General features: G+C 42.5%; 1 protein-coding gene across 1 annotated transcript; it reads left to right on the top strand.

Annotated features, from left to right (window-relative positions):
- The first annotated feature begins 12,758 nt into the window (after window positions 1–12,758).
- Window positions 12,759–13,691, top strand: LOC144773992 (olfactory receptor 51G2-like). Its single transcript, XM_078659036.1, has one exon. The coding sequence runs from the start codon at window positions 12,759–12,761 to the stop codon at window positions 13,689–13,691; it is 933 nt and encodes a 310-aa protein (XP_078515162.1).
- The last annotated feature ends 6,093 nt before the right edge of the window (window positions 13,692–19,784 follow it).

Genomic DNA, 19,784 nt, shown 5'->3' with positions numbered 1-19,784 from the left:
GACCTGTCCACAAGCTGTACAGGCTGAAGCTGCTGTCGATGCGTGCCGTGCTTTGCAGCCATGGGTGGATGGATTGTTGGCGAGATCAGAGTGTTTGATGCTCTGTCCTGGTAGGTGTTAGGAGATCAGAGTAGATATCAATAGTGCAGCAGGTGCAGTGGCACTTGGATCCAGCAGTGAAAGGAGCATACTCACCTCTCATTAGTAGCTTTTCTTTACTACTAACCTAGAGGTTGTAGCCTGGTTTCGGTGGTGGCTTTAGGGCTCTTGCAGCCTGATTCATGTACATGCCGTTTTGCGTGGCCCTAATAGCGAATCATAGCGACTCGCTATTGAGGACACGCAAAACGGCATTCATGTAGGAATTGCTAATAAAATAGCGATTCCTACATGTTCTTTATTTGCGAGTAGCAAATTGCTACTCGCAAAAACTCCCCATTCATTCCAACGGGCCAAGAGGCCCATAGGAATGAATGGGGAGTATCCCTTATTTGCGAGTAGCAATTTGCTACTCGCAAATAAGATAGCGATTTTAAGGGTGCCAGGGGTGTCCAAAGGACGCCCTGTAGCACCCCTAAAATGCACATTTGAACAGGTGTTGCGCACACACATGCCCAAAGGACATGTGTGTGTGCAACATGCAACTTAGAAAAATGCTTTTAAAAGCATTTTTCTGACTTTTTGCTATTTACCGACAGGTCTGACCTCTCGGTAAATAGCGGCCCCAAAAGTGCAAAATCACAATTTCTTGATGTGTCATGAATAGCATTTGAGGAATCTCTAATAGAGATTCCTTAAATGCTATTCCTCGCAAATATGCGATTTCTTAAATAGCGATTTTTGCATTTGGGATTGTGAATACCAAATGCAAAAATCGCACTCGCAAAGGGCCAGATTCTCAGAATCTGGCCCTTTTGCGAGCGCTATTGCCTACATGAATCAGGCTGTTGGAGCCTTGCTACATCACCAAATCACATAGTACGACCTCATATATATATATTTTTAATAGTGCTTTTTATTATTTTCTTTGAACTAATTTCTGACAGAAAAATTGCATGCCTCCCTCTGTACATAGTTTTTAAACAGCAATGTACTATTAAACATTAATAGCGCTGAAGAGCTTTTTACCTTCTCATACCTTATTTGTTCTTGAAAAAAATCTGCCAAGGTTCCCATATTGCTTGGTGTTTCTTGACCAATGCGAGCTTTACAGACAGTTTGGGCCTTATTTACAATATTGTGAGGCGTGGCAGAGCAGCAAGGCTTCCTGCTGCGCTGCGGCAAAATAAAAGGGTAGGAACGCCCCGTATCTACAAGCTACGGCGCATTCCTATTTTTCCCCCCTGTCCCCGTGCTCTAACAGTAGCCGTCCACCAGCGCAGACACCCTTGCGTCATTTTGCAAGGGTGCCTGCATTGCACAAAACAATCGTTAAAGGCATTTTCCTCTCCCTATGAATGCCACAGACCGACGAGGAGAAAAAGGAGTATTTCTCCTCATTACTCCTTTTTTCGCCCCCCCCCCTCTCCCCCTCCCAGAGAGACGTAGGATTTTGACACATTCCCAGGTTTATAAAATGTTGTAAATCTCTGAATGCGTCAAGTTCCATGGATGTTGCTTGGGGACAACAACAGCAACACACATGGAACGCCCCTTACATGCAGAGTAATGGGTGAGAGAGGGCCATATTCACAAGGAGATGAAAAGTCTCTCAGGGTGACCTTACATGGTCTTGTAAATATGCGGAAACGGATTGCGCTGCTGGTGCTTCAATAAAATAATTGGCTTGTAAATAAGCCCCTGTGTTCCGATCTCAGGCAGGAGTCCACGAGCCTGTTTCACTCCGTCATCTTGGGGCCTCTTCACACCTCCACTTGCAGACTCGGCCTCTCCTGGCCACTAGTAACCCCAGCCCCATCAACGTCGCATACCTCTGTGCGCTCGTAAAGAACATTATGATGGAATGTACGTTAGGTTATGGTTGGGGAGGCTGCAGGGGTATAGGTTTACAATCTCACCAGCACAAAGTGCAAAATTCATAGTTTCATAAATTGATGAACTTGTAAAATATGACATAGTTGGGTTTTTTAACGCTCCCTCCACACATTTTTTTGAGATTTTCCACATTCGTAGTTCAAAAAACTTTCAGAATATGACAACATTTTCAGAAGGGATTTCAAACATCCAATAGGTAGAGCTTGAAGCAGTAGAGAGTATTCCTTTTTTATGTAGGTTGGTCACAATTACAATTGTGATCTCGTGTACATTGATATTGGCCAAGCTTATGGGCTTATTTACAAGTCCTTTGCGCTGCCAGTACGTCACTTTTTCCCATGTTAAGAATGACGCACCAGCGGCGTAAGGGGATTGTAAATAAGCCCCTTATTTGTTTTGTCTTCGTTTGTATCGTCGATAATATTCGAGAATGCCGGAATTTCCTTTAATAACACGCAAAACTGACATGGACCATGTTCCCGCCATCCTGGTACCCCCGTCTCTCTCCTCCTCCTGAGCCCAGTCTGATAAAGGATGCCATGGGTCTAAGATCTGGGAAGCCAGGCCTCTGCCAAGTGGACGTCTTTCACAGGGAAGTTTGTACACCTGTTGCCAGCGAATGAAGACCCCATAGCGCTGTGAGTAACCAGACAGAGGGTGGCACTAGGACGTGCAACTGCTGTTGTTGACAATGATCGTTGAATGAATCAGGAAACCTCCCATCCTGTGGAGAGTGTTCATAAACCTAGCTGGAGAGGGAGATGATCTTAGGAGCAGCTTAAAATGTATGTGTGGTAATTGAAAGTCCTTGGAGCCAGGTGTATAAAATAGGTTGAATTTATTAAAGCTTAGTTCCGGGTTAAGTTCATTATAAGAAGATAGGTAGATGGAATAAACCCCACCAGGAGCAGCCTCCCTGCCGCTCAGCCTGCCTGCCATCAACTGCCACTCTACACTCAAGCCAGACACCCAAACATTCCATGAGGTCATCAGGCATTCTAACACTCATACTAGCTGAGCAACAGGGAAGACACAGCTAGAGCAAGTAAATGCATAAGTCAATTATAACAGTATGTTATGTTATATCGATTTGTAAAGTGCGCTACTCATCTATGAGGGTATCCAGGCACTTGAAATGGGGGAGGAGCAGGCTGGATCCTGCCAACACCTAGATGCTTTGTAATCTCTGCCCTTACATAGCACCCATCACAGTGCAATGTAGATTTTACCCCGCATCCCATCACCCCACAATTTTAACAACACAAATGCGATCACTCCGCAATATATAATAACAAAACCAACATTCCGAAAAATGCATTTATACACTGAAATGTACATCTTTAACGCATGTTTCCACAATGCTGACTATTGCCACAAAAGTACATTATTTCTTTTTTTTAAATCAGTAAGTTACAGTGCAATGTAGCTGTGGTAGTCAAGTGTGCCCTACAGCGGTGAGCAGTTAGTAACCATGGTGGACACTTTGGGGCAGATTTATGAAGGCCTTGCGCCGCCGGTGCGTCACTTTATTTGACGCAACAGCGGCGCAAACAATGCGCCCTATTTACAACGTGACGCATCTAGGAGATGCGTCACGTTGTAAAGCCCTGCGCCATGAGGAGGCGTTCCGGCGCAGGGGAGGGCGTTCCTGCGCAGGAACGCCTCCTAAAAGTGGCTGAGTGAAATCTATAAGATTTCACTCAGTCACTTTCAGGACAATGCTGCGTCAAAAGCCTGCGCCTGCTTGAAGCAGGCGCAGGTCTTGACGCAGCATTGTGGAGATGGGGCACCCCCGAGCCTTGCTGGAGCTGCGTCGCGCTTGCGACGCAACTCCAGCAATGCGCCACCTTTTCGGCACAGATGCGTCACGCATCTGTGCCGTTTTTGCCCATGGTGCGCTGCATTGTAAATGCGGCGCACCATGGGTGGCGGAGCGGCGGCGCAGGATGACTGGCGCATCCCTGGGGATGCACCAGTCATCATAAATCTGCCCCTTTGACTCTTGTGTGGGGTGAGTGCTGTGAAAGACTGTGGGACTTTGGCTTTCTCCATCTGTCAGACTCTCTCAGATGTCACATCCTGCACATCTGCTTCCATACACCTTGGATCCCAGTGGAGGGGAAACATGGATATCTGTGTTTAACGCGTATATATTCGCCCCAAGGAGCTGATGGTGTTCGAATGAGATTTAGAATAAACGCTCATTCGCAGTGTTTGGGAAAGGATGTGCTGTGAGGTGTTAGGATGTGCCTGGTTCTGTGGCTGGACAGGCAGGAGAAAGGGGCAGCTTGTGCAATGCCAGCCCGATGCAAACAGAGGAAGGAAGGGCTGAGTCAAAATAGGGATCCGCTGTGGGGAAAGAATATGTTTTCTAGAGTCCAGGAGGACAGGGAAATCAAGACTAATGGGATCATTTATTTCACACTAATTCAAAATAATATTAAATATACACGAGAGCGCTATACACGAGAGCGCTATACACGAGAGCGCTTATGCACACTCTAACCGCATAATCGAATCAAAGTTTTAGAAGTCACAAAATTCATCCTTATGTGATGGCTTGAATATTGCAAGGGATGAAGAACTGGTCTCAGCTGTGTCAGGTTTGAATGATCTGGTGAATAAGTTCACCAGGGTAACTGAAGGTGTTGACAGTGCGGGCTGCACAATCACTGGAAGACAGCTGGGAATGGGATAGGAACGATGGGGTGTAAAAGGGGGTGCTTTGAATGCATGGTAGGAGAGCACTGTGGACGCCTGTAAATCAAATGTGATATCCAAGTGTGATGGGCAGTGCTGTGAGCTATGTTGAGCGTGAGTCGGTGGAATGGTGAGCGCAGTGTTTTACGTGAAGATGGTGGTGCACCAGTGATGAGGGTGTTAATGCAGGAAGACACTGACATGAATAGCCAAGAGAGATGCAATTGAAACCCTGAGACTGGTAAAACCAAGTGAATTGGGTGTGCATTTGCTCCATTTCTACACTATGAAGAACTGTGAACTGATGTGTGTTTTGAGGAAAGCCTGATCAGCACCTGTTGAAACCTTTGTTGTACTACATGTATAAAGCGGTGACAAAATTGGTGTATTAATGGATTAAACACGATTCAAAGGGGAAGAAGATGTTTGAATATGTTTGACTGACAATGTCCTTGGCTGTGCATCCTGGTGCTTGCGGTGCCTGATGAGGCTTGAGCAATTTTCCAGATACACACGCGCACGGATGGAGCGCTTTGCAGGGTAGCACGCCCTACAGTCTTGCCTTTCAGCAGCTGAAGAACATTTTGGAGACTAGAGTGGATTCTCCGATATGTTTTGATTGGGGTAATTAAGGGTATACCAGTTAGGTGTTGGGTTTTGGGACCCTGGGATATTAAAAAATGTGAACATATGTTACTACCAGAGGTGTAAAGAGGCCATAACAGACACAGGAATCCTATTGACGACCAAAGAAGGTCACTGGTGTGGATGCAGTATTGAAAGCATCTTAGGAATGAGGCATCAGTCACAGTGAACACAGTACATGTATCATGCCATGTGGCCCTGATGGGTTACCAAAGCAACTATGGAATAAAGTTTCCTTAGACAGTATGGGACTCTTTTGTATCCTAGGTGGAAAAGTCATCTTATGCTGGTGTTAAATGATGATTATGTTAGGCAGGACAGGTATAGGGGTGGGCGGAACTCGTGGAGTTTCACTCTGTGGAATTATGCAAATTTACATAAAAACTCTGTGAGATTCCATGGGTATTCACTAAAGGGCAGAACCTATGTAGCGTGCTCTGCACCTTAAAGCCAATAATGCTGGCAGCACTGAAAATCAGCATGAACGCACCATGCATTTCACAGGAGCACGTTGCAATTCAAGTTGATTTTGCTGCTGCCAGAGTAGCAAATGTAACCGTATGGCTGCAAATCGACTCAAGTGGCAGCCCTATGACCAAAACCCGTGTGATTCCGCAGGCGGAACAAAATATTTCGCCCATCCCTACCTAGGTAGAATTTTTAGGAGGATAACAACAAGCAGACAATTTTACAGTTTATGCACAGAAAATTTGAAAGTTTCTTCCATAAGAAATTAGTGGATTCAATTCTTAAGAGAATGGTCAATCTTGTTTTTGTGCAGCGCACTTTACAATCACAGAGCAAATGGGTTGGATCTAAAAATGTATTAGGTGACGAGGAGAAGAATTTGATGACAATCCCCAATGGTATGCTATGAAATATAATTTTAGGTACATGCCGGTCAGTTAAAAATTCCATGATGGGTATTAACCTCTTTAAATAGATAAGATGGCAAACGCCACATCTATTGTGGATCCACAGTGGTTGCAGGTTAGTGATGTGAGGGAAATGATGGTATATCAAGGGTGCAAGCACAGCAAAGCTGGTTCATAAAATACAATGACATGAACATGCAAGGAAAGGATATACGTAGACTATAACAGGTGTCATTTGCAATGCCAGCAAGTTTGTCAAGGGGACGCCACAGTAAATGGATTCCAAAATTTGGCAAAATATTGGGAAGAAATATATTGTGTTGAAATGCAAATTGAAATAGAAAAAGGGTGTGTAGTCAGGGGGAGGAAGTGTAGTATAAATGGAAAGGAAATAGGTCTGTTAATTTTGGCATGGAATGATTATTTCTTACTTCCCCAAGCTATCCTTTAATAATTTCTTATTCATTAATCATTAATCATTTATAGATCAGTTGGTAGGAGAGATGGTGAAGAGTTTGCTGCCAAACGTGTGTCTATAAATCACAGTCTTCTGTTTTGAGTGGATTATCAACTTACTTCATAAGTGTATGTGCTTGATTCATAAAAACACTCATCTAGTTTTGACGTGCAAAGTTCACACTTAAGCATTGTTAGAATTTACACGTTGATAGTTTGCAAACTTTTCTTACTTAAAAATGCTTCTTCTAAGTAGGTCATGGAGCAACCTTGTACCTGCAAGGAGCTCTTTAGATGGGTATGGCATAAAATCAAGGATAAAAATAGTAATCTGCAAAAATACTGTGGTTAAAATTTTGACTACCCGATTATCATGAAGTTGAGTATAGATAAGTGAGTATAGATTTAACATTCTTAACTCCACATATACATAATTCGAAGAAATATATATGATCAAGGTACATAAAAGTTGAATTAAGAATAGTCAATCTATATTTGCCTATATATACATTTATCTTTGCGATTTTATGGTAGTTAACATTTTGGCCTCAATATTAACGCTAAATAAAATAAAAAACACTCAATGTTCCGGTATAGCATATTTATGAATGCTAACTTAGCTTGTGTCCCACTCTGAAGGGTGTGTACTCTATGCAATATGCGGACTCAACATTCACAGAAAGAGGAATTTAATGACAATTTTTTGATAGAATTTTCCTTAAAAAGTATGTTTTCATTTCTTAAATATCAATCCATCCAGCCTCGCCCTTTTCAAAGTACACAGTTTGTTCAGTTTCCCACCTATGCAGAGGAAGTTCTTTGAGCATCCATCTTATTTGTTTTGGTTTCTATTCTCTGCCAAAGGTCACCATTACTACACTGGTCTTTGCTGAGTGCAATTCTTTATCCACTTTACCTACACATACAGATTTTTTAACGAATGAAGAGAAGGGTTAATCTATACTAATATAATAAAGTGAGAGCCCAAGCGTTTGAGGCGGGTAATCTCAGGAACCACAGCTCCCAATACAGAGTTGGAAAGGGCAGTTGCAGCAGAAGGACATAGGCTATGCAGACGCCCACCATATACATTTAAAATGTAAAAGAACCATGCCAGCCAAGTAGTCCCTTGTGGGCGTGTCTGCGTTGTGCTGTGGGCGTGTGCTGGGGGCGTGACAAACGCTGGGGGCGTGTGGTGCGTTCCGCCTTTCATGCCATGTCTCATATCGTGTGCTAATCACACCCTGCTCCCTTTAAATACCCCTGCACCCCATTCATAACCCACCCTTAATCCTTAAAATACCCCAACATTCTTAAACACTCACCCATCTTAACCCTATAAATATACCCTGCACCCCAAAACCCAAACCTATCCCTAAACCCTAAAAATACCCCTGTACCCCAAAACACAAACCTAGCCCTGAACCCTATAAATACCCCTGTACCTCAAAACCCAAACCTACCCCTGAACCCTAAAATACCCCTGTACCCCAAAACCCAAACCTAGCCCTGAACCCTAAAAATAAACTTGTACCCCAAAACCCAAACCTACCCCTGAACCCTAAAATACCCCTGTACCCCAAAACCCAAACCTAGCCCTGATCCCTAAAAAGACCCCTGTACCCCAAAACCCAAACCTAACCCTGAACTCTAAAAATACCCCTGTACCCCAAAACCCAAACCTAACCCTGAACTCTAAAAATACCCCTGTACCCCAAAACCCAAACCTACCCCTGAACCCTAAAAATACCCCTATAACCCAAAACCCAAACCTAGCCCTGAACCCTTAAAATACCCCTGTACCCCAAAACCCATACCTATCCCTAAACCCTAAAACTACCCCTGTACCCCATAACCCAAAACTATATCTGAACCCTTAAAATACCCAAACACCCCAAAACATATACCTCAGTACCCCAAAACATATACCCCTATACCCATACTTACCTTATCCAAACATTAAAAAAACATGCGTTTACCATTCATGCATTTACAACAAATTTCATTGTAAATGTATGTGTGGTAAAAGCATATAAAATGTAATGCCATGCGGTATAATGGCATTGCGGAGTCATGGTACTTTCGTAATGAAAGTATACAGAGTGATGGTATGCGGAAAGAAAGTTGCGGAATAATGGGTGTTTACCCTCCCCCAGCAAAGTAGTCCCTTGTGGGCATGTCTGCGTTGTGCTGTGGGCGTGTGCTGGGGGGCGTGACAAACGATGGAGGCGTGTGGTACGTTCCGCCCTACATGCCATGTCTCATATCCTGTGCTAATCCCACCCTGCTCCCTTTAAATACCCCTGCATCCCACAATCATAACCCACCCTTACTGCTTAAAATACTACAACACACTTAAACACTGACCCATCTTAACCTTATAAATATACCATGTACCCCAAAACCCAAACCTATCCCTAAACCCTAAAAATACCCCTGTACCCCAAAACCCAAACCTAGCCCTGAACCCTAAAAATACCACTGTACCGCAAAACCCAAACCTACCCTTGAACCCTAAAATACCCCTGTACCCCAAAACCCAAACCTAGCCCTGAACCCTTAAAATACCCCTGTACCCCAAAACCCAAACCTACCACTGAACCCTAAAAATACCCCTATACCCCAAAACCCAAACCTAACCCTGAACCCTTAAAATACCCCTGTACCCCAAAACCCATACCTATCCCTAAACCCTAAAATTACCCCTGTATCCCATAACCCAAAACTATATCTGAACCCTTAAAATACCCAAACACCCCAAAACATATACCTCAGTACCCCAAAACATATACCACTATACCCATACTTACCTTATCCAAACATTAAAAAAAAACATGCTTTTACCATTCATGCATTTACAACGAATTTCGTTGTAAATGTATGCGTGGTAAAAGCATATAAAATGTAATTCCATGCGTTATAATGGCATTGCGGAGTCATGGTACTTTCGTAATGAAAGTATGCGGAGTGATGGTATGCGGAAAGAAAGTTGCGGAATAATGGGTGTTTACCCTCCCCCGGTAAGTACATTGGTGGCACGGCGGCCCACATCTCCAGCAACATACTCATATTTTTTCACCACCCATTTAAAAAAATGCACAGGTCTCTCTCATTGATGTCCAGCACCGACATACACTTTTAGACACACCTCCCGCCACAAGTTCTAGAATTGCGAACTTTAGAGCTGGGGAGCTACGTTCTAATCTCGGCATCAGCTCAACATCCTGTGATTCCAGGCAAATCGCTTTGTCTCCCCGTGCCTACCACAAATGAATGTGTTCTTCTGTAATGTAAATTGTGCTCATGCAATGTTGTCGAGTTCGCGCTATATAATATTACAAGGAAAAATAAAGTAGGGAAACTCGAGTTCACACACTACTGAACGCGCACTCTTAAGTGCATCAGCAGTGCACTGTGAATCGGAGCATTTCACAGGCCTGTCACAGATAAGAAATGCTATCTAAACGAAATCCTACAAAACAATATACTACTGGCCGGCAGCAATTCATGCCCGGACAACATCGGGACGGGCTGCTAGTTAACATATATAAAAGTACTTATCACTTGTTATGCTTCAGTTTCAAGAACAGCAAGTTTTTTATCAGGACGCAGCACGTTGGTTACACAGAGGCACAGTTAAGGTATATCCTTTTTAATTCTATTGTTAGAAGCAAGACATTCATGGCATTTTACTAAGAGATCTTCTACTGCCTTTAGATGACCACTTCAACCTGCAAACATCCATGTCAAGTAGTAGGGATGAGTCCGAAGGATGTTCGGTGTCTCTGTTTTCTCTCTTACCCCATTCCGCTTTTCCCATTTCTGCTACTGGCCTTCACATTCTCATTCCATGTACTGTATTTATTGGTGGAGGGAGTGAGAGACAGATGAATGTATTGTTTATGTTGGATCCAGAGTATAATGTAAGTGATTTCTGACATGCCCTTCTACAAGGCACTTGAACATCTGCTCCGGGACCCATGAAAACGTTGCTTCATTGTGTGGTTGAATTGACTTCAGGCCAGAAGAGGTTCGATAAGATTACAAATGTTCTCAAAGATCTTCATTGATACCTCTGGATGCCCTTATAATCTACAAAGTTCTACAACTGTGTCGACCTAGGTATCTATTGGGACACTAAAGACTGCACAGACTGCTATGATCTTAAGAAGCATGTAGAACATAAAGCTGTAAATAAAGAGCTTCTCAATTACTAAAGATGCCACACTAACATTCTCCAGAGCAGGTCCAGCTCTATGGAATTCTGAACTGGTTGAGTGAGAAGTGCTGCATCGCTTTTACAATTTTGAACAAAATTGAACACACATCTAGCAAATGCTAGACATACTGTTAGACATAATCTCTGTTATGCTATTTATTTACCCTATTTCCTCTTGTTTGTCATAATTAAATTCTCTGTCTTCAAACCTTTTTTTTGAAGATGTGTCATTGCTATTACTTGTCTCTTCCAGCCTCTCGCCTTTCTGTATTTCTATTCTACTTAGCATTACAGAACTCTTTCCTGGTTTAACCAAAATCTAGTGGGGAATGTAAAGGGCTTCTCTTCCAAATGGTAATCCTTTAAGGTATGTATTATTGTTTTGCAATGCACATCTGGTAACAACACATTAATAGTTTACCACCAGGTCAAAGGAGTTGGTATCTATTCGCAAGAAAAAAGTGGCCCACAAGGGACCCCCTTTCTCGTGTGAATGTGGACAAAAACATTTTTAGGAGTAGGTAGTGGCACACCAGTGGTCATTACACCTGAAAAATGGTTGTAAAATGTTCCATTTATTTTCTTCTAAGAAAGAGGTCTGGAATTTAATTTAAAAGATTGTTATATTTAAGAGCAGTGTCCGAACTGGTGGTCGGCTGAACAGACCAGCCTATTATGCCTCTGAGTCTAGCCAATCGTAGTGGTTCGCATTTGCGACCTATCTCATTCATATTAATGTATACAAATAAATATTATCTCAGAATTGTGTTCCTTATTTTCACTGTGCCTCACATAAAACAGTCAACGTATCCTATAGTTTTATAGGGGGGAGTCATATCAAAATAGCTTTGGTCTCTTGTACACACCCTCACTCTTTCTTCAAACCCCACAACTCTTTATTCATTAAATGCATAAGCTATAAAAGTACACAATAAAAATCACAATAAAATTTTCATGTATAATAGACACAAAAAAGGTAAAAATATCAAATTAGGCAAAGGGAAAGTGTTTTAAACCACATACATTAATACCAGACACTGTAATTAATTAGCTTATATCTGTGGGCAAATACACAGGTCTACAATAATAAATACAGCGAATATCATGTTCTATTTTTAAAATACTTAGAGCTAGAACCTATACACTATGGACTAATATTGTTCTTTCTTGCAGACACAGCTGCCCTACACTCCATATTACCAATAAAAACCGAGTTACTGTAAATACAGTTAAATACCTTGCATAATTTTTTACTATTAGGAATGCATTAGAATGAGATCTTGCACCCATGGTCCGGCAAATTGGTGTATGCCACTTCTTCCTAGATAGGGAGTAAATTAGGCAGAAAAAGAATACATGCTCTGTAGTTTCCTTCTCTGCTCCACAGGTTTGACAGTGGCAATCTGAGGGATGCATGGTTTGATACCATTTACAGGTGTATGTAGCTATTTGTAGGGTTCCATGCCTAAATTGCAAATACGGTCTGTGAGCTAATGGGGGCTCTATAGCATCTAAAAATTATTTGAAGCTATACAAGAATTTAACTTTGAGAAATTGGTAACTCATGGTACATATTTAGAAGCTGACAAAAACTGGCCCAGTTTGAACTGGCGTTAAATTCCTTAAATCAAGCATTTACTGGTAAATGGGACATCCTCGCTTGCATCCCACAGATCTCTACATCCAATCTTACCTAGAGTATTTTTTTTCATATTTCATCCATAAATCAATCAGTCATGTCATACCTAAAAATTATAATTTATGTGTGTGGTAAGTTCAAGGAAAGGTTCCTAAAACATTGAATTCTTATGTTTATTTCCAGGAAGCCGACCTTTTTCGAATGACCTCAAACAAGGCTTGTTCAGGACATGACAGCGGTTAATGCCACCAATGTCTCTTGGACCACTTTCTTGCTGAGGGGCATTCCTGGGGCAGAAGAAGCCCACATCTGGATTTCCATCTTTCTCTTCACACTTTCCCTTGTCTCTGTCCTGGGAAATTGCATCATTCTGTTCATTATAAGGAATAACCCACACCTCTCTGATCCCATGTACATGTTTATATCAATGCTCGCCCTTTCTGATCTGGGCTTGACGTTCTCTACTTTGCCAACAGTGCTCAGCGTCTTCTGGTTCAACGAGAAGAAAATTGATTTTGATATTTGCCTGACACAAATGTTCTTTTTCCAATCTTTCTCCTCTTTGGAGTCTTCAGTTCTAGTCCTGATGGCCTTTGACCGCTTTGTTGCAATTTGCTATCCTCTGAGGTACTCTTCTTTGCTAACCAGCCCTAATGTACTTAAAATTGGAGTGATGTCATTGATCAGGAGCACGAGCATACACGTTCCAGAGCCAATGCTTCTGAAAAAGCTGCGGTTCTGCAACAACAATGTTCTTTCGCATGCCTTTTGCTTTCACCCAGACTTGATAAGGCTTGCTTGCTCTGATACAACTGTCAACAGTACCTATGGCCTGGTCCTGGTTCTCTCCACGTTTTTGCTGGACTCTGTGCTCATTTTATTGTCTTATATCTTGATCCTATGGGCTGTCCTAAAAATTAACCCAACGGAGAGACAACGGAAGGCTTTTAACACCTGTGTGTCTCATATTTCTGTTGTTCTGATATCATATATACCTCTTATTGGCTTAACACTAGTTCACAGGTTTGGGAAAAATGCCCCTCCTCTTATTCATGTATTGATGGGAATCATCTACGTGTTTGTTCCTCCTGGCTTAAACCCCATAATTTACAGTTTGAAAACCAGTAGGATTAAAGAGGCAGTGTGCAAGCTTGTTTGTTAAAGGATCTTATCTATCTAAGGCCTTAACATGGACTTCATATCATGCCAGCTCCTTGTCATTACCATAAGAAAATGGTACTCATTTTCATGCTAAATATGCACAGCAATCACCCGGTGTGGCATGGTTCATGCATAGAATTGAACACATGAAAAGGGTTCACACAGATAGGCAATGGCCAGCATTCCCTATCTGAAGGACACAGATTATTGCAGTAAAGGACAATATTAAATGATATTATGTAAATTTACTTTGAGCAGTCCCTCTTCCACTGACATACTTTCTAAATAGATCCCTCAGATAATCATTGGAAATATTCCAGGGTTTTCACTGTGCTTAAAAAAGCAATGCGTTATACTTTTTATCCAACTCCACCTATTCTGAGCTCAGTGACCTGTTCCCACACTGAGCACACTGAGTGCTCCTGAGGACTTGATGAACTTCAACCAAATGAACATGTGAGGTATCTCTACTGGCAATATCAATAGACTGGTAGATGAAAACAAGAAGAGGGCTGTAAAAAGAAAATGGAGTCCCATGCCAAAAGCTTTTCAATCCCACTCCCTACAGCTCAGACCTGATCATTCCCAAGCAGAAGGAGGATAGTTTAGCATTATATCAGAATTTTCCCCTGATGCTCTCAGAATTAGAGGCTGCTTCACAAAAGAATGGTGCGGTGAGAGTAATCCTTTAGTACACTTTGACGTACTTGTATGTCGCTTTTTAAATCAGTCCCAAAACACCCAACTCCCTATTAGTTAACGCTAATAGCTGCAGATGAATATTCCCTGTAAATTCCCTATTTGTTCCCATTTTTGTTGTTTTGGAGCCAACTCACTTAGGATAATGTAAAGGAGTTTTACAAGAGTACTAATGTGCATACATCAAATGCCTTTGTGAATAGGTCCCATAGTAATTTACTAGTGATTGTATCGGTCTCTAAAGGTATATACTACTTCTATCTTTATGCCACTTTCCACCTAAGGTATATTATTGTTAAAGGGAAACAGCGCTTACAACCCAGACAGAACTACACAGTGCCATTACAACGCATGCGTCATTACCATATGTTCCATTACCATGCAAGTTGTTACAAAGACTTGCTTTAGGGGCTCTTTGTTTGATTTAAAATCCGGCACCTTCCCTACTGTTCCACGGACTAGAGTTGGAATAGTAAAATATACTATTCCAAAGTCCACCTCTTCCCTAAGGCAAGTCGTAATGGAACATGTGGTAACAGCGCATTAATTGTATTGCCTGCATTGTAAAGGCATGTGTTGTAAAAGCATGCATGAATACGTCATACATCTGTATTTCGATATTACAAGGCCCGGAAATTGAAACAATATATAAGCGTGTGGACTTTTCTCTGGATCCTGAACCAGTCAGTGATAAGCCTGCAGTACTTGTGGTGGGCACAGTCCTTATCTCTGAAGTCCAAATTTTCTCTGGAACCTTTGCACTCAGATTCATTTCAGCTAATTCTCTCCATCTACAATGACTCTCCATAGGTTGCATGAGTGAGCACTAAAGTCTTTCTCCAAGACCTGCAAGTAAGCTTAGAACTCAGCCATAGCATAACATAATCATAACATGCAGTAAAATCAACCTCCATTCAGGATTATAGCTTTACAAATGAGCATGTCTTTAATTACTCGTGGTAAAGGAAGGGCATTTAAATATGACATCCAGAGCAAAATCTTTGGGGGAGGAGATATAACTTCAAATGTTATAATAGCACTCATAGGATAGATAATATAGATGATTTGTTATTAGACGCCAAGAGCCATTTTATTCTGTTGTGTGGGATTGCAATTTCTTTAACAGTCTTTGGTTACTTTAGGGTTCAGTTTCTATTCTCAAGTCATTAGTGTGGGTGCCAGGAGGATCTTATACAGCATCCTAAATGGCTATTTAAAGTCTGATCTGTGTTATGGCATCCACTGTTACAAGGAGGATAGCTCTGCGGTTCTGATTCAAAGGTGTGAGTAAACCTTCATGACCAAAATATGTACAAAGGATCCCAAAAACTATAAAACAAAGGCTTCCTGATTTTCAGAGGATGTGGACCAAAGGCATCATTTAAAGATTAATTGAAAGGCTGCCAGTCCACTGAGGTGACCAAGACCCTCCTCCACTCATCTTCCAGCAGCTTTCCCAATTTTTCTTCAATCCACTTCAACCCTGGTGTTGAATGTTTGCTGAAAATGCTTCTATCTACATAGCAGCAGCACTTTGTCAGTGATATAATGCCAGTCATGCAGTTTTTAGATGCAGCAACAAACCCCGAAAAGGGGGTTTACGTTCGGCAGAAGACAGAATCAATGTACCGGGTGTTTTTTCTCTTAGATCATGGCCATTGATTATTTTTCCCTGTCTGAGTCTGCCATGTCTAGCATGTCATTCAAGGACAGGGAAAGTTTGTAAGGCCTAACATACAGAAGTCTCACCTTCAGATGGATTGACCCTATTGGTCTAGCCACTCACTGCCAGACTTCTGGGTAGGTGTTCAGAAGGCGGAGTCATGTGCTCTCTCCAGAACGTTCTACGCCTTCTCATAATGCAGATAACAGGTGATAGCTCTTCTTGTGGGGTTGAACACAGATCTCAGTGAGCTGTGCATTATATCTGCTTGCCGTTGGGATGAAAAATCTCCTCTCCACATTAGACAGTCACCCATCTAAGTTTCCAATCTGACACCTTAAGCATTTCTTCTGATCCATGGCTTATTTTATACTGAGCACTGAAGAAAACAGTAGCAGGATGCCCTTTTTCCTAGCACATTTCTCTGTCAGCGGATGATGCAGACCTGGAAGATGGCAACCAAATTAGTCGAATGTCCGAATTCTGTAGAGTCAATTCTTAGGGCATACCCGAGGTACTCAAAGGAAATCAACAGGGCCGGACTGGCAGTATCGGGCATCGGGCATTTCCACAAGAGAATTGAAGGGTGGGGGCCGGCTTTTCAGTGGTGGGGGCTGGTTTTGTTTCTTGGGGTGGGTTTTGCAGCAGAGCTGCACTATCGGTCCCCAGTATCAAAAACAGCAGTGCACACTTGCTCACCCCAACCCAGCTTTCCCCCTGGCCTGGTCTGGCGAAATTGTCTGGGCTGCTTTGGATTCCCAGTCTGGCCCTGCCTAATCAGATCACAACCAACCAGATCCAGAAGTATTATCACCGGTCTCTTCCTTGGGTTGATAATCGAAGGGAGGGTGATTAGGAAATGGTCACCAGGATGTTTACTGGTAAGTGAAAGCTCCTGTAGGGTCAAGATGTTGCTGTGTTGATAAATGATTTGCTTTGCATTGGGAGTCAAACCAAAGTTACACCAGTTTGATACAATTGGTGATGTTGGACAGACAGCTTGGCTCAAACTTGTAGAGGTTCTGGGAGACTTAAGCCTTGTACCTGCTCAAGGAGCAGAGAAGATAGGTATTCATAACCCTAACGTTAACTATGAAGGAACGTCCATCTTTAGCAGGGAACACCATTCAAACATTGATAGTTTCCATACATGCCACAAGCACTATAGCTGAGAAGCATACACATAGGGCATGGGTATGATCTCGTTAGGAAAGCCCTCTGATCGACTCGGTTCCAGAGAACTTTCCAAGCAAATCGCGCACTGGGAGTCCGAGCGACTGATTCCGATGCATCCATATAGTGACTGACTCATTTAGTTTGGTCTCCCATTGAACTCTATTGGAGCCTGTGTACCAAAAGCGTACACAGGCTCCCATTGCAAAAAGGGGTGGGCGGGGAAAAGCGTGCACACTGTGTATGCATTGAAACGGGGCGTCCCATGGTTATCCCCACGGTACCAATTCAGATGGCCCTGGGTGAAGGGGGCCCTGCTACAGCTCCCTGAAGTCCGATTCCCATAGCTGATTCATCAGAATCGTGCATCGTACTCGCTCGTTCAGAAGCCGGCTCTATTGCGCTGTACGATTCGGCTATGACCAACTCGAACTGCCAGGATGGGGTTGGGAAACGATTAGGTTGGCGTGGACGAGATCTTCGCATCGTACTTGGTTGTTTGGAACAGGGGACGATTCGGTCAGAAACATATGCTCCGAATCAGATTTGCTCGTCTGGGACCCATCTGGAGGCCTTCCTAATGAGATCAGACTAGGACCCTAAGTTTGAAATAAAGGGCCTTAGTTATGGAGGTAAGAACATTATTTTATTGAGATCGACAGTATATACTGTTCTTAAAGGTAAAGTGGAACGACCTATGCACCATCAACAAATCCTCTGGCAACATTTATCACTTTCATATGAGGGATGTAGAGCAATCAAAATACAATTGCTGTCCAGTTGCACAAGGACTTCCATCCATGCAACATCAGTTTTTTAATGGTTTCTTTATTGTATTTCAGTGTCTAAAGTAACTCTCATGTAGGGAGTTTGGCCCATTAAATACTGCTGAAGGTGGAAGTTGTCATGAACATGAAAGAAAAAAAAACCTTGTCAGCCATCAATTACATTTCTCCAACATTACACAACACCAGGACTTTAGTCTAGTGTTTCTTTATGTATATGTGATTCTACTTTCAAATAATTTTCTTATTGGTTTACATCACAATTTATATGCATTACCCATGCCTCCAGATCAAGCACCAATACCTGCAGAATAAGCCACTGTGTCACTGGGGCATACCAGATCGTAATACACTAAAATGTATGTAGACAGCCCCTTTAAGGAGATTGGCAACATAAATCTGGAGTCTGAAACTTAAAGCACATGATATATGAATGGGTGAGACTATTTGTGAAACACTATTAGCCCTTTTGAATAAATCGTTAACAACAGATCTCTCATGGTCCTTTTCTCCTCTTTTTCTTATAGACGGAATCTGCTTCTCTGCCCCTCATCAGGTGCCGTATTAACTGTTGAAGTGGGTATCCTGTTTATGTACATCTTTTTTGGGCCCCACACTCTTTGTTTAGAGGGTAGGTACTAGCCTGATCCAGATAAAATGCTATTTACACTCCTGGCATACTAGACTTGAAACATGTTGACCTCACGTTACACACACTATAGCTATTAGGGTACATTATCACCTTAGATTGCGTCTCTGTGTTTAATGAGTCACAGGGCCACTACTTTATTAAAGTCTCCCTAGTTCCCTTAGGCCCTTTTAAACCACCTCTTTGCCACTATACCAGTCCCTTACTTGCATACATCATTCAACTTTATGATCAGAAGATCTCCGTCAAAGAGTCCCCAATGAGCGGCCCATCAGACATTGCTGCACCGGCCAGACGAGGGGCGCCCAATGATGAAGCATGACACCCTACCAGGTGTGTGAGGGCACCTTGGTCTGATCATTCTGGTAACCCACGATCCGACTGTTATGATCTGCTGGTCCATCCATCAGAGCTTATACTTTACCTCACTTGAGGAACTGCCCCCATGTGCTCACCATACATGGACTTTGTGGGAATATGGGTGCAAGACCTCTTCAAATATTACTCCCCGACCCTCCTTTGATTATTTGTACATCAGACTCTCCAGAGGTTTCTGGTCGTGAGTACAAATGACAAGTACATACAGGTTGAAACTCCAGATAGATAATGTAAATCCTCTTAATAGAGGTTACAGACAAAACATACAAATTAAAGGAGATATACCTTGCACTATTAAAGCGGTATTTTGGCCCCAATTGTCTGAAAAATATGTAATAATATTACCAGAAGATGACCGGCCTCCAGTCTTTGTTAGGGAAGTGCCCCAAAGACAGGCAGTAATAAAAATAGCCTTCTCTTCCTTAGTACCTGAAGTTGTTGATTTGATTTGATTTGATTTTGGGTTTTGTAGAGCGCATAGCTACCCTAGGGCATCCCAGCGCTAGTGACCATTGTCCTGTGGGGTGAGGAGTCAGGATGGAGGACTCAGGGGAAGAGTAGGGTCTTTAGTTGTTTCCTGAACCTGAGGTAATTATGTTCTTGCCTCAGGGGGAGAGGAAGGGCATTCCATAGTCTCGGGGCATTGTACGAGAACAGGCGACCTCCTGTTCTGGACTTCCTGATTCTTGGAACGTTTGCGAGGGAGAGGGAGTTTGATCTTAATTGTCTACTCGACTGTTGTTTTGT

Source organism: Lissotriton helveticus, chromosome 8 (genome assembly GCF_964261635.1).
Source record: "Lissotriton helveticus chromosome 8, aLisHel1.1, whole genome shotgun sequence".
In the NCBI taxonomy this organism is placed as follows: domain Eukaryota; kingdom Metazoa; phylum Chordata; class Amphibia; order Caudata; family Salamandridae; genus Lissotriton; species Lissotriton helveticus.
The sequence above is the reverse complement of the archived record's forward strand: the minus strand, read 5'-3'. Positions and strand labels throughout refer to the sequence as shown.

Coding starts and splice junctions, on each gene's coding strand:
- LOC144773992 (XM_078659036.1), top strand. CDS start 12,759: ATGACAGCGGTTAATGCCACCAATGTCTCTTGGACCACTTTCTTGCTG.